The sequence below is a fragment of the Diorhabda carinulata genome, chromosome 1, assembly GCF_026250575.1.
Source record: "Diorhabda carinulata isolate Delta chromosome 1, icDioCari1.1, whole genome shotgun sequence".
Classification (NCBI taxonomy): Eukaryota; Metazoa; Arthropoda; class Insecta; order Coleoptera; family Chrysomelidae; genus Diorhabda; species Diorhabda carinulata.
The window spans coordinates 10,785,949-10,801,773 of NC_079460.1; the positions used below are offsets into that span (position 1 = coordinate 10,785,949).

The 15,825-nt window shown below is 31.0% G+C and overlaps 1 protein-coding gene across 9 annotated transcripts in view; it reads right to left on the reverse strand.

The window, feature by feature from the left end:
* Nucleotides 1-15,825, reverse strand: part of LOC130893998 (uncharacterized) — a 43,341-nt gene that overhangs the window by 5,776 nt on the left and 21,740 nt on the right. For 6 of the 9 annotated variants that reach the window (XM_057800502.1, XM_057800511.1, XM_057800481.1 and 3 more), the window contains 7 exons: nucleotides 13,222-15,630; nucleotides 10,670-10,829; nucleotides 8,864-8,912; nucleotides 5,142-5,300; nucleotides 1,407-1,499; nucleotides 1,044-1,279; nucleotides 680-1,002 (listed from right to left, as the gene is read on the reverse strand). In XM_057800502.1, coding sequence (XP_057656485.1) covers nucleotides 680-1,002; nucleotides 1,044-1,279; nucleotides 1,407-1,499; nucleotides 5,142-5,300; nucleotides 8,864-8,912; nucleotides 10,670-10,829; nucleotides 13,222-15,630 — 3,429 coding nt within the window. The remainder of the gene's footprint in view (nucleotides 1-679; nucleotides 1,003-1,043; nucleotides 1,280-1,406; nucleotides 1,500-5,141; nucleotides 5,301-8,863; nucleotides 8,913-10,669; nucleotides 10,830-13,221; nucleotides 15,631-15,825) is intronic. The other 3 variants (XM_057800491.1, XM_057800529.1, XM_057800537.1) reach the window with 2 other exon arrangements.

Genomic DNA, 15,825 nt, shown 5'->3' on the forward strand with positions numbered 1-15,825 from the left:
AATGTGCGGCGGTGGTAAATACAAATACATTTATCATTATTTCATACCAACATCGGTTATTACTTCATAATTTTCAAATGAAAATATTCCGAAAACGGTAAACAGTATCGAGTTTTATCAAGAGTACCTCAGTACATCCAGTTCACTTGATATTTTGCTTAATAAATCTAATATTGAAAAAGTTATGTTCATACTCCTTGGTACGAACCGCCGTACGAACTAGCGCCTTCTATGAGAGTCAGACTTAAAAACATATTTATTGGACGTATCAGCTTCCAAAACATATTCGTATAAAATTTTAATACAATGTTGCCAGTAGTTGTGGCAAAATCATGTCTTCAAGGCCCTTTATCTTAAATACGAATGGCGTAACGAAAATTTTTTACTTAGCAAACCCCAAATATTTTTCAGTTTTTTATTTGGCCTAGAGACGGAGTCACCTTTTTTGAAACACCCTTTTAATAATTGTAATGCTGTTTACATAGGACAGACCGCTCAATATGTAAAATTTAGATTAAAAAACCATAAAACTATTAACAAATCATGACATATTGAAAAAGAACTTTCAATTATGAAAATTATATATATATATATATATATATATATATATATATATATATATATATATATACAATACTATATATATACATATATATGTAACAACTAATAAATAACTTACCGGTATGTGAGTACTGTGGTGAGCTCTGTTGTCTTGAACTTTGTAATTTTTGTTTTAAAACCAAAAGCTCTTGTTCCAATCTAGCATTTCCTGATACTGTTTCTTCCAGTTTTTTAGAATTTTGTGCCAACATATAATGTACTCTACTCAATTCATTTTCAAGCATAATTTGTTGTTTATGGGCTATTTCAATTTCACCCGGATCTTTAAAACCCTTACTAAGACGATGTCTCAAGTCTACCAAGGCACGCTCTATATCTTCTTTATCTTTTTGAAGATTTTGAAGCGCACCAGACTCTTCATGTATCAATCTTAAAATCGATCTAAGATTGGAAATGCAATTGTTGAAAGAAATTTATCTTACCTATCTAGTATATATAGTTGCTGTACCTTTTCTTGGAATTGATAATGATTTGTATTGAGTCTACTCCATTCCCGTTTTTCTTCTGCAAGAAGTCTTCTTTCTTGAATTTGTTGATTAAACTCTAATTGGTCTCTAATATATGGTGTTACAGTAGTTTTATCCTGCGGAGATCTGTACAAAGATCCCAATTTTACCATGTTGTCTACCAGATTAACTAAAGGTTTCCCTTTTTCATACTGAAATTATATTCAAAATGTACCTAATAAGTGATCTGCGAAATAATGTAAATGAATTTGGGAGAAATATAAAATCAAACACTTTACTGAACATCTGTTTTTGTTATTTACTAAAGACAGAAAATACCTGGTTTTCAAGTTCCAGCAAATGTTGTTTAATCTGTTCCAACTTCTGTAAATTTTCCATCCTTCTTGCCTGATTCACTGCATACAACTGCGCCTGCATACGATAAAATTCTATTCAGTATTCTATTTAACAGACAAATTATTCCATAAATAAAAACAGCAAATGTAATAAAGTAGGCATGCGGTAAAAAGTGATAAATTATAATATTTCTATATATTATTATTGCAACCACATGGGTCTTCAAAATTGTCGCCTGTTAAAAGTATCTGTGAAGTTAAAACTTATGATTAATTCTGTTTACGTCTGTCGATTATTTGTTTTACAAATTATTGAATAAATAATATATTGAAAGTATAAATTGCGTATAGTTCGGAATAAATAAGGAGAAACTTGATTTTACCGTAGTGAAACTAAATAAGTTCAAGTGTTCTAGTTCCAAAACTCACAGTTTCAAATTAAAGAGTGATGGGTGCTTGGAATTAACTTTTATAGATGGTTATCTGTTGAGTAAACAATGAATTCCGGTACATCTTAAATCATTCTAAAACACTCTTGAATGTTCTAGTGCTTAAACTTCAGTTTCTTACTAGTAAAGGGCAGCGAATAATACAAACGCAATTCGAAAATAAAATATAGAGAATGTATAAAACAACTTAACAAATGAGATATTCCACTTTTATCCAACAAAAATATAAAAAATGGATAACTTGTGTCAATTTTGCAACGCGCAAAAAATCGGTAGAGAAAGACCAGGAATCTGTTGCATGATTGGAAAAGTTCGATCACCACCACTGGAGCATTCCATTCCACCGTATTCGAATGAAATCTGTCATTCCAGTTTAGAAGACTGCAGCTTGCAAACAAAGTTCGTGTCTGAAGTCCGAACGAGGGTTGTTAAACTGCTCTGTTGAGAAGTAATGACGTCGAAACTAGTCAGTAGTTACAACCCCTCCTTGCAATTGCGAGCCATTGGGGATGTTAATATTGTTTGGTGACTATTATCTAAAATAAACAATGTATAATATGTGCCCCCCTTCCATTCGTCAACAACGAGTCACTTCTGTTCCAGAAATAAACTTTATGCGAACCCTGTATCAAAGTAACCCCGGTTTACGGTACAGTAATACTTCAATAAAATTTGATTGAACTTTGCATCCATATCATCACATTTCGTTGCATTAGGTTTTAACAAATGATTTTGACCGTAGATTAGATTACTGCCATTCGCTACAAAATATGTTTTTTCGTTGTATAGGAATAATTTTTATTCTAAGAGCTATTGAAAACTGAAACATAATTTCCATGCATTCCATAGTGATTGATCTTTTTTCATTGTTAGTTTAGAAGTACGAAAAATTTAAGCAAAATATTATGATATGAAGGAATCTTGAAACATTTTTACATCCATATGACATAGTTGTAAGTATTTGAAAGGATTCGTGATAATTGTTACAAAATTTGTCAAATATTTTGTGATTTTTAATATGGGAATAAAATGGTTTATTATTCCGCCTTAAGTGTTTTCAAACAATGTTATTTAATGCTTACAATTCCAATACATATTATTATATGAACTGCTGTGATAAATTGAAATAATTTTCCTTGTTAAAACTGTAACAACTATACATATATGTAATTATTTTAGACTATTACCTTAGGCGTCTTTATTGTTGAATATATGTAACCTCAGATTAAATACAATAAATATATCACTGCTTTGATTTGCATATTTCTCAAAATTTCGTTACTTCCATCTTACTGAGACATCTGTAGCATTCAACCTGAGGTGTAATTGTGCATGCGCAACTAGGTACCAACCACCGATAATTACTAAGTTAATATTAAAATAATCAGCTACTATTAGGTAATATGACTTATAGTTAAAAATTCCCCATGACTGTAAGACTGATTCAATCAAGTTAGTACATTGTTGTAAATCAAAGTCTGAATATATGGTTATCATAATGTACGAGCTTCGTCCCTTTTCAGTTGGTCCACTTAGAAAAATTCGAAATTATTAAACTAAATGCCAAAAAGTAGCTGTTAGTAAAATGTTTTAAACTTTTAGTTTTACGTCTAAGATAGGTTTTGGATGAATATTGTCAAATACTTTAAATGATATTTAATATGATGGAAATAGATAGGTCTTGTTGATAATAATTTTTTAGGCATATGCAAGGGTTCATTGTTTCCAAAATTGTGTTCAAAGTTTTATTAGGTCTAAAAAACGCAAATAATAAAGTAGGCTGTGTAAGTTATATTTTCACAGTATGTTTTTTCTGACAGATTTTTGAAAAAATACGTTTAATCATAATAAACTTATTCAAAAATGGGAAAAAGAACTCAGAAATCGCGAAAGTTGTAAACATGTCAAAATACAGTGTTCGAAATATAGTTCGCTTGTATAAAGCAAAGCAAATAGTTCGATTGTCCCTAAACGCCGGTACGTAAGAAAATCGAAATTGTCAGACAAAGATAAACGAGCGTTAAGAAGAATAATTCAACAAAATAGACGTCAAAAACTATGGTCAACTAAGTGTACTTTGGAGTAATGCAGTGGGTAGGCGGATTTCAAGATCCACATGTCACAGAGAGGCTAAAAAATTAGGATTTCCGACATACAAGGTGAATTTTGTAACACCTTAGTTTAGTGCAAATTTTTCTAAATGAAATTTTCTTTACATAGGCCAAGGAAAAGCCAGTTGACTCAAATCCAAAAGAAAAATAGACGATCGAAGTAGTGTTATTCGACAAAAAAATGAAGCTTTTCATTCAGATAGTTTGAAGCGGAAAGTAAAATTTCTGGCATCTGTGATGGTGAGGAGTTCGACATCTGCAAGAGTGGTGGGAAAACAGCATTTTATAAACGGAATTGTCAATACTGAAAAGTACCTGGATATTTTAAAAGAATAATTGTTGCCAACAAGAGAAGTAACTTTAACAGCTGGGAAAGCCTTTATTTTTCAGCAAGATGGAGCAGCATGCCATAAGTCAAAAAAAGGCCTTAAAACGGTTCTCAGACAATAATATTCTACTTTTAGAGTGGGTTTCAAGTAGTCCAGATTTATCACCAATAGAAACACTTCGACATGAAATGAAAAAGCAGTTGTGTGTAAATCCAGCTAGAACCGTCATGGAATTGAAAGAAAGACTACAAGAAATTTGGGATGATTTTACTCCCGAATACTGCCAGAATTTAATAGACACCATGCCTCAAAGAATTACGGCTGTTATTAAAAATAAAGGGGATGGTAACTTTTAAAAGTATGTGTAATATTCAAGCTTTTCTGATTACATTTGGTTTTTGTTTTTTTTTGTTTGTAATTATAACATATGTTAAGACTTGTAACTCCTGTAAAAGTATCTAAAATATTTATAGAAAATATATCGTGCTTAAAACAAAACAATTTGCCGGTTTTTAATAACTGAAAAAGCAACAATTAGTAATTTTTTTCAATTTGGCCAACTGAAATGGGACGGGGCTCGTATTATGTAAATTTATTATTCCAAATATATTAAAAGTCGACGATGTTGACACGATTTAATATTATATTATTTAATATAATAGTTACAGAGAAAGAGAAAAAGTTATTTAATTAATATAAAAACATTTAGATTTAATTTAACGTCAGATAATAACCTTAAACAAACTGTAATTAGTTAGAACTAATCACCGCCGTCAATGGACTTTGATTTACAAAGCAAGCCATTAAAGAATCACTAAAAATATCAAACCTGAATCATATCAATTTCATTATAATAATTTTGTATTGCTTGTAATGTTTGTGTACTTTGCCTGCGTAACTGAATTAATAATAATACTAATTCTTCGTGAGTTCTACCAAGTAATTCACCAGCAGAAACGCTTACTTTTTCATGGAGTGGCCAATTTTCCTATTAAAATAAAGTTAACTATTATTTCCACAAAGTTTTAAACTCAAATTTAAAAAACATACATTGCAATAAATCAGTGACGCACTAGCGCACTTCCCTTTTTATTTGTAGGCATAGCCGTTACAAATACAAAAATATTCTATTTAGTAAAAAACAGAAATTCTCCTTCTACCATTATATTTAAAAGGAGCGACAAACACGTTAATTTAGTTTCTTAGATACTGTTGCCTTTTCATAAAAATATATACTCAATACATATTTAAAATGTAAAAATAGATAAAGACTATAATTTTATATAGTAGTGTTTTTCAAAATAAATTAGTTACAATTCAAAACTATAAAAAATTTAAATATTTTGCTTCTTTTATTTCTTTTTAGGCTCGATTTAGTAAGTAACCATTATATATTTAAAGATTCTAGTAGGAAGATGGTATTATTATTGTTGAATGATAATATCTCTATCTATTTATTTTATTAATAATTTATAAGAAATCAGTCAGAATAAATGAACTCTGGTAGACTTGAAGTGAATGCTAATAATCATATCCCCATGGTATGAAGACATATCTGATATTTTGCAGTTGAATCGAAGTTAATTATAAGTTTTATATAATGAGAAAATTTTAATAGAATAAGAACAATCTAGCATGTTCCTTCATAATAATTCGAATTATCAAATTCAATGAGGTATTAAAACAGAAGAAAAAGAAAAGATAAAATATAAACGAAACGCTCTATATAAGTATGGGATTCATCTTGAAAACCTACCAACCTTATATTTCGATCCCTAAAAAATAATTCAAAAATCTGCAGTTTTGACATTTCCTTTCTTCTGGAATTTGAAGAATATGGGTATGCCAGCACAATAATCTTGGGAATGCTTTTGGAAGATGGTTCGTGTTTGATATTAGTAGGAAATACTTAGAATCGATATCGAGAAGGAAATATTTGGTAGCGCCAGTGTCTATAAATTAAAAAGAGGGTTTAAGATGAAGGAGTAGTTCTCTTCTATACTGGTAGGACTATTGCTCTATTACCTCGCGTTGTTGTTTCCGGCGTTTTCCTTATAATTTTCGGTTTCTTTATCGCATCTATTTTGATCTTCCTCATATGACACATAGAACTGGTTTTCTAGAAACTAATCGTTGTTAGTAGTATTATCTTCAACTCTGTTAATGCCATAACCATAGCATTCATTGGCTTATCCGATGTTGAATTGAATTGAATTCTTCGGAAGCAAATCTAGGTGAATTTTGTTGTTGAGGTCTCGAAAATTTTGGTGCTTGGTTTCGGTGCTGCGTTGTAGCTCTAGTACTGATACTCATCGGTGTATGTTTTTATACTTATATTCTAGGCCTATTATTCTATCTATTTTGTTGTCGAGGTCTACTGAATTGTAAATTATTAATAGGGAATCTTGACAGTTCATGAAATACTTTCTGATCTTGTGTCTTGTGAAGTTAATTGGTTGACCTGTGCTGGCGATCTAGGCCTAATTTGTTGATGTTGAAGCTGCCATTGTGGTCTGAAGGTTAACGGTTGCCATTACGAAAACATAAGGGTTTTGGTGAGTTATGTTGGTGGTTAATGCTTGTATGCCTGCTGAGTATTGGTTGGAGGTGTTCTCTGGACATATTTCATATCATTTAGTGCATTGTCGTTGATAGGTCATTAGATCGTTTTTCTCTTATAGTAGAATCCAAGGGTTTCCAAAGTTTTGTTAGAGTAGTCGTTAATGGTTGTTTCTGAAGAAAGCTCTACACAAATTTACTAAGTCTGGTGTTGGAGAGTGTTCCACACGTTGGTCAGCGAAATTTTAAATCAGTATTTCTTTTGTATGTTCCCATTGTGTACATCCATAGATTGAGATGAATTCTTTAGCTCTTCCTGTCAGTTTACCTTTTACTTCTTGGAATAGAAAACGATTTTTGAAGCTGGTGTTGTTACTGTCCTAAAAATGGCTTAGCAGAAGAGTGTTAAGGTTTTGGAAGGTATAATATAATTACGAGTTTGAGTGCGTCAAAATTTAGAATCGGTGGTCTCAGTATTTATTGAGAAATTAGAGGAGTGTATGCATGTGGGGTATTGGTCATATACTTGAAAAAAATATGGAAAGCTATGATTGCTTACAGGTTAACGATGATGCTGAAGTGAATTTTAGTTATATATATTACAATTTCTCATTTTCTCTTTGTTTCAAAACTTCATTCGGTTTTTCTTCTTCTACAGTGCTTTGAATTAACTTAAAGTTTTCCAAAGACTCCTATTTTTTCTTCTCAACTTAAAATTACTTCTTCTAATAAATTAAATTTTATTTTCACTTCTTTCTTGTTTTTTCTTAACACTTTTGATGAGCTTGAATGTTTCCCAAAGGTTCTTTTTGATGGACAAACGTTAAATAACTAAGCGTGCAATATTGATTATGTCTCAGTCTTATATACAAGAAATGAATGCAACTATAAATTAAGAATGTTATTCAGTAAGAACATCAGTTTATATGCAATATTTGAACCATATGAACCATGGGTCAGCAAACTGTAGCACACGTCACACATTCTATGACAAAAATAAAAAATATTTCTTTTCTTTTTCTATTTATACAATATGTGCTGAGATATGGCTGGTTGAAGATAACTATGTTAAAAAGTGAAATACATGAATTAAGTGTAAATTTTAAGTTTTAGAGAAAACTATGTATTTTTTGATAATAGTAGAATTGAGGACAATCCTAATCGTTTCGATTTGTCATAATCTTATTCTTTTAAAAATCTAATTAAGTGTGGTTATTACGGATTGATTCAATATCAATAATACTAGTTTCAAGCGGAATTTAAAAATTTCAAGATAAAGAACAGAGAATAATTCTTTATTTGTTAAAAACGAAAGCAGTTTCACTAAACTTGGTAACTAGCTCTATAATTTAGCCATCCCTGGATTTTTTCCCAATTTTCAACCTCAATGTTTCCTTATCTTTTTGCCGGATATTAGTAGAAATAAAAACTTATCCTTATACTAAGGTATTTTTAAGAGGTAGCTAAACAATAATTATCAACGACCTCTTTCTAGGATTTCAAGGGTTGTATTCACCAAAGGGTTGATGTAATTTAACTGGAACTCAGTTTACAAATTTTCTTCTAAAATAAGTGTGACCTGGCTTTGCATAAATTTGAATTTTCTATGGGATCGAAATATAGTCGCGGTGTTCCTTTTTTTGGGCTTGATTTCTCCCATATTTAAAGCAACATATTCATGTGCATATTCGAATTTTATTTTTTCGGTGCTCAAGCAAAATATTAATCTACATATAGAAAAAAAATCACATCAAGTTTGAGTTCTTAATATCAATTTCAAGTACTTACAATTATAATATTTGAAAAGCATGTACCTAAAAATTTTATTTTATAATTCGTAGTGTGAGCTCGAACTTGGTGAGAATTTTTTTTCTATTTATGTAGATTAATATTTTGCTTGAGCACCTAAAAAAGAATTTTTTTTGAAATGAATAATCCCAGTATTCGTAGTAGCAGTTTCTATAAGACAATATAAAAATAATGAGCACTAACCTTTCTGACAGGAGTCAAATTTGAATAGTACACTTTCGGATCGGGTTTCCTGAAATAAATATACACATATTATGTATAGTTTCTACTACCAACTCAGTTATCTCTCGAAAAAAAAAAATAAAATTAAATTTAGAAAAAGAATTTTTTTCCTTAGTTGTTACATCTCAAAAATATATAACAAAACACTTATTTTCACGGGGAAACTGCCAATGTCGGGTTTGGTTTAAGTTAAACTCTTTTTTACTGTTCCAATATTTCGAAATTTTTTAATTTCTTTATCAAGGCTACAAAATTAATACAGTTTAATTGTTATAGTTATTTTTAGATATTATTAATTTAATTAATATATATATATATATATATATATATATATAATTAATTAATTAAGGTAAAATCTATTAGTAGTTGAGTTCCATCGAAAATTGTAAATGTGAAAAACTCAATTTTGGTTTTAATTTATTTTGTAAGATTTTATGTGTACTTTATTTCTCTTATTTCTTTTCCAGTCCAACTAATTTATCTTATCAGACTGGTTGTTCTTACGTAATTTTTATATTTGTTTGTTGTTCTTAAGAAACATATTTGCCAACATTACTAATGCAAACTGTTGTTTTCAGCGCGAACGATAGTGTTTTAAATTTTATGAATGTTTTTATGATGAAGTTGAGGAATTGCCAGTTACTCAACCCATGTTTTTTCCCAGAAACAACAGAAATAAGAGAAATGAAGTACACATAAAATCTTACTAAATCAAAAACAAAATTGATGTTTTTCACATGGAACTCAACTCTAGTAAGTTTTACATCAATTTCTAAAAATAATTATTATTATTAGTATTAATTTTTGTAGCCTTGATAAAGAAATTGAACAATTTCGAAATATTGGCATAGTAAAAAAGAGTTGAACCAAACTAGAGGGGATGGTTATTCTTTAATTGATGTAAGAAGTGATCCGATTCCGTAAACTCAACATGTATACTACTTGAACCCCACGGAAAATAGGGAAGTTGTTGAAATATTCAAACTTAATAAACTTAACTTTGAACTTAATTAATAATAATTTATTCTTTTCACAATTTTCCCTCTTCTTGGTTGAGTTCTAAGGAGTAGGGAGATTGAGGCCTTATGGCTCAGGATGATTCGTTGCGTTGAGTAGGCAGATTTTTTATTTTCCTTCTAAAATAGAAAACTTAGTGGCGCTGTTATATCTTTAAAAATCATCGAAATATCGACCTATTTTCCAAAAATGAAAAAAGACTTGAAAAGAGATACAATTAAAACATAGCATAAACTGTATTTCTCGGTCAACACATCAGCTAACAAGTGTCCAAGAGGTAGTTTGGTGATTAGACCTTCCACAGTGTCCTTCCCATTTAACAGTAATGGGTATTGGTTATAATTCGTCAGAGGTATGTATTTGCATTATCAATTTCATGCAACCTTCATTGTTAGTTGATTACTAATAGACTTCCATTTCCACTTCAATAAAAAGTGAAGAAAAACGATTCAACAGTTTACGAGAAGAAAAGTTACGAATTTAAGGCTTGTAGTGACTCCAATCAATTTTTTTGAAATCTAGACTCACACAACAAGAGCCAACAATTCTCACAAATTTTATTTAAAAAACTTCCCATTCGGAGTGCTAATAAGAAATATAGTATATTTTCCTGTACTGTAGTTATTTATTCAAATTCTTAAACGCAATCGTCACCAACCAATCAGCGCGAGTGAAAGTAAATCAAGAATTACGATCAATAAATCTAGGCATTTCATTTATTTTACAAGATAATCAGATAAATTATCTTACCTATTTTGTTCCTTGTCGCAATTTTTAGTTATTACTGATCGAGAATCTGAAGGAAAATTTGTTCGTGTCAAGACTTTTTCATTTGATAATACTCTAGGAAATGTTCCTCTTGTAGCAACTTCAGACGCGTCCCTTGTATTTATTGAAATCGATCCAGATGCTGGAATATGACATATATAAAGTTCAAATATACAGAAAAATTTCTAAAGTCGCAACTCAATCTAGAATAGTGTTGACGCATGGACATGTGACTAGAATGTAGTGGAAAATATGGAGTTGGAGAAACGTAATGTAGGAGATATGATACAGTTAGAAAGGATTGTTAAAATATTTAAAATATTAAATTGAATACGTGGACAGTCTAAAGAAATTTTTTGTAATAAAATAATCTCATATTAACTTCATATGATCTATCTCCTTTGGTAAAAATTTAAGATATAATAATTTAAGATACGGTACGATATAGGATTGAGCAACGTTCTGGAGAATAATTACAGTAATAAGGATCTGACCATTACTTATGCTGACTTTATTTCGCCTTGAATATTGGATTGATCACATATCCTCAGAAGAACTTGATGCTGAGCGACCCAAAGGCAAGATGTCGATCTTTTTGGATCTATCCAGCAGACACTGACAACATCCGATTTCCAATTGCAACTCATCAGTCAGTTATATCAAGCTGAGCTCGCCGGTAAAGTGAAATAAGATTTTATAGATGCAGGAAGTGCGTACATATATTTTTATGTAGTTTCCACAATCTTCAAAATAATAATTCCGAAAAAACTGCCTGAATCAATTTAATATTTATTTCGTCATCTAGCCTGAACTATAGTTGTTTTTTTTATTTAGAAACAAAATATAGGTGAATATAGAAACTATTTAAAAATACAGTGTACATTGATGTATTTGTTGATAATGAAATGAAAATTAATTTGAATTTAAGTGCAAATTTTAAACACACCAATATCTACTGTTACCAGTCCAAGGTGTGAAGGAATTTTTTTCAAAATAAAGTTATATAATTTCAAACATATATCTTTGTTGGTACTCTATACTCTATAAACTATTCAATTTCAAACTAAATTTAAATAATTTCCACAGTAAATACAAATTATTACACTTGGCTTCCAAATCCATTGTAAATGAAACTAACATAATAATTTAGATATTTTGTAAAATATTTTTATTGACAGCACTTCAATTCCAACTATTGATGTTTTTGTTAAAAGTCAATTTTGCATCAGAAACAGAAAAGTACTTCGCTAACTACTCTATCTACAATTTAAGGTAACAACTAGCTTCGCACAATTTATTATGACAGGATAAGCATGGGTCAGATGTCTATCGGAAAAGTTAGATTTCCCCAAGTTATCCGACTCCTAGTTTTTCAAATAAAGGAATTAATAGAATTTTAAATTTTTCTTTTACAACATAAAAATTTTCATTGATTTTTTGCAAATATTAGATGCACTAAAGAAGTATTATACAAAATATTCGCAATGATTTATATAATGAAATATGACAAATTAAAAATTTTCAAACTCAAAAATTTCACGTATTTTAAAAGACACTAACACGATTATTTTAACGAATGACCCTCACTATAACATAAATTTATTATTATTATTATTATTCAAATTGAAGTTGATAAGAATATTGATTCAATTTTGAATTTTATGAGTTTGAAAATTTATACAAGCATTAATACTATCCAAAACCGCCGAAAATCTTAATTAATTATTTCCCAGACGATGAATACATAAGTATTCGAAAGTTCGGAAAATATATTAAAGTTAGTCCACTTTGGTATTTCCTTGCCACATTCCCAATAAGAAACCGCTCATAATATAGCTGGCAAAGACTTCTTTACAATTTATATATAAACTCGTGGCCATAAATAAGTCTTGTATCATTCTCAGGGAGCCGTTCCAAGGAGGGTCTATCATGTTTTGGGGAGGAAGTTGTTTTGATGCCCGCTTTTAACGCAACAAGATACATAACTGAAATTTTTGAAAATCACGTCGTTCCATTTATTGGTGATGATTTTCTTCCTCAGACTTACTACTGCTAGAATGCATTTTTAAAAACTAGCACCACATAAATTAAAATTATAGATATATAATTTCACTCGTCCGAGCTGTGTTGCCAACTTAAACCGACTATCAGCGAAGAGTTCGGACTGAAGTTGCATACATGGCCCTCCTGTGTGCAGACTCCAGTTGCAAACAGGTTGCACAACTCCGATTGTACGATTCCGATTACGCGTTGCGTAGTCGAATTGCAAACTCAAATCATAGTCGTCCAATTTCAATTAAATTCGCGACCAGTATAGTGGACTCTTAAGCTAGTTAGAATAAAAAGTACTATTTTTCCCGCGCTACTACGCTACTATCGCGATATTGTTGGAAGTTTAGGAATAACATTATTCTGCGCGAGAGAAATTTCTCAAAAGCAATCAAATGACACATCAGTTTTCTGTTATATTTGTTATATATTCTTAATTATGCAGTTACTAACTATTCCAAAAATAGTATTTTTCAATAATTTACCTGTATTTTGGTTGCCCTTTAATTCAGAAGAATCACAATTTGCGTCTGTTAAATCTACCAATATATTATTACCTTCCTGCAACTGGGTAGCTAGCGTCGTTGTAATTTGATTGTCCGATGGTGCACTTGATAATAAATCCCACTGTCGCAATTTTTCTCTGTCGAATATAAAACTACCTTCTTTTTTAAGTTTATTCTCTGTGTTTTGAGTATCTTGTTTGCTATGCTCTTTGTGTTTATCTGGTGCTCTAAAATTGTCGTTAACGTATGTAACACTACGACTAATACCTCTGAGTGATTTTATCGTGTCTATAGTATCTAAATCTTCCATGGATTTGGTGTGGCGTTGACTAGCAGATCTTAGTTGTTCGCTCCAGATTGAATCCTCTTCCCATAAATAACTGCCTTCTGATGTGTTCTCTGGTTCTCTCCATACATAAACTTTGTTTTCTGTCATATTATTTGTAAAGCTGCTATTTTTTTGTAAAACATTTTCTAATAAACCTTCCAACGAATGCGATCTTCTAACTCTTGTTTTGGTAAAGACGGTAATGTCGGATGAAAATTTGTTACTCTTTCTTTTCACTAACAAATTTCGTGCTTCGTCAGAATTATGTCTAGATTTACTTTTTTGCAAACTATCAGATTCATAAATATTTTTGTGGTCTATATGTCCTGGTTTATCGGTAAGATTTAAGAAGTCTACTGAAGCTGATCTCGCTTCAGCTGCGAGTCTAGAAGTATTATCGTATGATGAAACTCGTAGATTTCCTTTTATAGGGTTTTTTATATGACCAATATCTCTTTTATTACTTTTTGTGGCATTTCTCTGATTATTTAAGGTTAAGGGGAGTGACTGCGAATCAGTCATATTTATAGATAAATCGGAATAATAATACGGAGCCAATGTTTGTAATAAAGTATTAGGCGAGTACACTGATGAGGATACGTCCACTTCTACAATGGGTGTAGACCTATGCGAATTTAATATCAAACTACTTATGTCAGCCGAGGTTGACGTACTACTTCTAGGTCGGTCTATTTGTTGCTTTCCGACAAAGTCCATCAACTCCTCTACTGATTTATTTGTGCTTTTTTCAATTGGAAAATCTGGGAAGCGAGGAATCATCAAATTTTCATATTGATGGAATCTTGATGGGTTTACGTTATCGCTATTACTAGAAAAGTGTGTTGAATTATCTGCAGTATCACAGCTTATATTACTTATATCAGAACAAAGCTCTTTTGAGATGGGTCTACATTTGTTCGATTTAACATAATCCACTGGTTGTTGATTAGATATTGTATCTTCATCGGTATCGCTGTTACAAATTTTGCTAATACTTTTATCGCCTTTTAAAGGGATGTTATTCAAACTTTTTGGTCGACTCGATTTCTTTTTAATAAATCTTCTTCCGTTTACACTAATTGATGAGCTCGACAAAGTATTTATTTCCATTTTTTCATCATTTTTCATGACCAACTTGATATATTCGCCTCCACTAAGATCGTCTAACGGCTGTGGTGAAGGAGGAATAATAGGTAGAGGTGACACTAATTCGGTATCGGAGCTATCTTGTAATTCAACAATGTTCATTTGCATTGTCCTTAGGTAGTAAGATGCCGGTCTAAATGTGTCCGATAAGCTAAATCTTGGTTGGTTGGGAGTACCTAAAGAATCTAAATCTTTAGATGCTTCATCATCGGCATCAGAACTATCTGATTTGGCAGCTGTACTTTTATTAGGATTTAGTATTATATCAGGCAGTATTTTATTATTGGTGGTTTGATCCAGAATTTCTAATTCCATATAGAGTGGTTCTGTTTTGTTGTCATTGAATACTACTGACTTTTCTGTTTCCTTGGTATTCAAACTAGAATCTAAAAGATATCCTGAAACATTTTTAGTCATTTCCACATAATGATTTTCATCCGTTTTGGATTTATCTAAATTCATGTCGCATTCACTGTGTCTGCTATGTGAAATCAAGATATTTTTGTTAGGAGACATTGGGATGTAATTTTCTTCCAAAGCATTATGAGGCTGTTCGACATTTTCTTCTGAATTTTCTGTATCTTTATTGCCTTCAAGTTCGACATATGAACGAGAGGCTAAATCATCTTGTTTTTCTCGATGTTTCAATTGAAGATTTGCTATATGCTCAAGGTCTTGCTTTGTAAATTTTTTGAAATGTTGCGAAAAATCATCTTGGTTGTAAGAAACTATTAAATTTTCAAAGATATTTGTGTAGGATGTTTCACGCAGGTCAAGATGACATTGAGGCTTTACAAAATCAGCGGAGGTAATATGAGTAGTGGTAGAGGTGGATTGTGCAGGTGTAGGTCGCTCATTGTCCAAGATCCCTCCTGCCTGTGACTGAACAATTTCTTTGCTTCTCTTCTCATTTTCTAAACCAACCATAAAAAAATTTATACATTTTTACTTATCCGCAACCCTCATTCAGTTAGTAATAAGTTATTCATTCATGTTATCATGTTATTTGTAAAAAATGTTAGTTAAAAGATAATACATGTTTCCAAACCGCTGGAGGCAGGAAGGACCTTCTGAGATTACACTAAGAAAACCAGCACCCACAGCACATT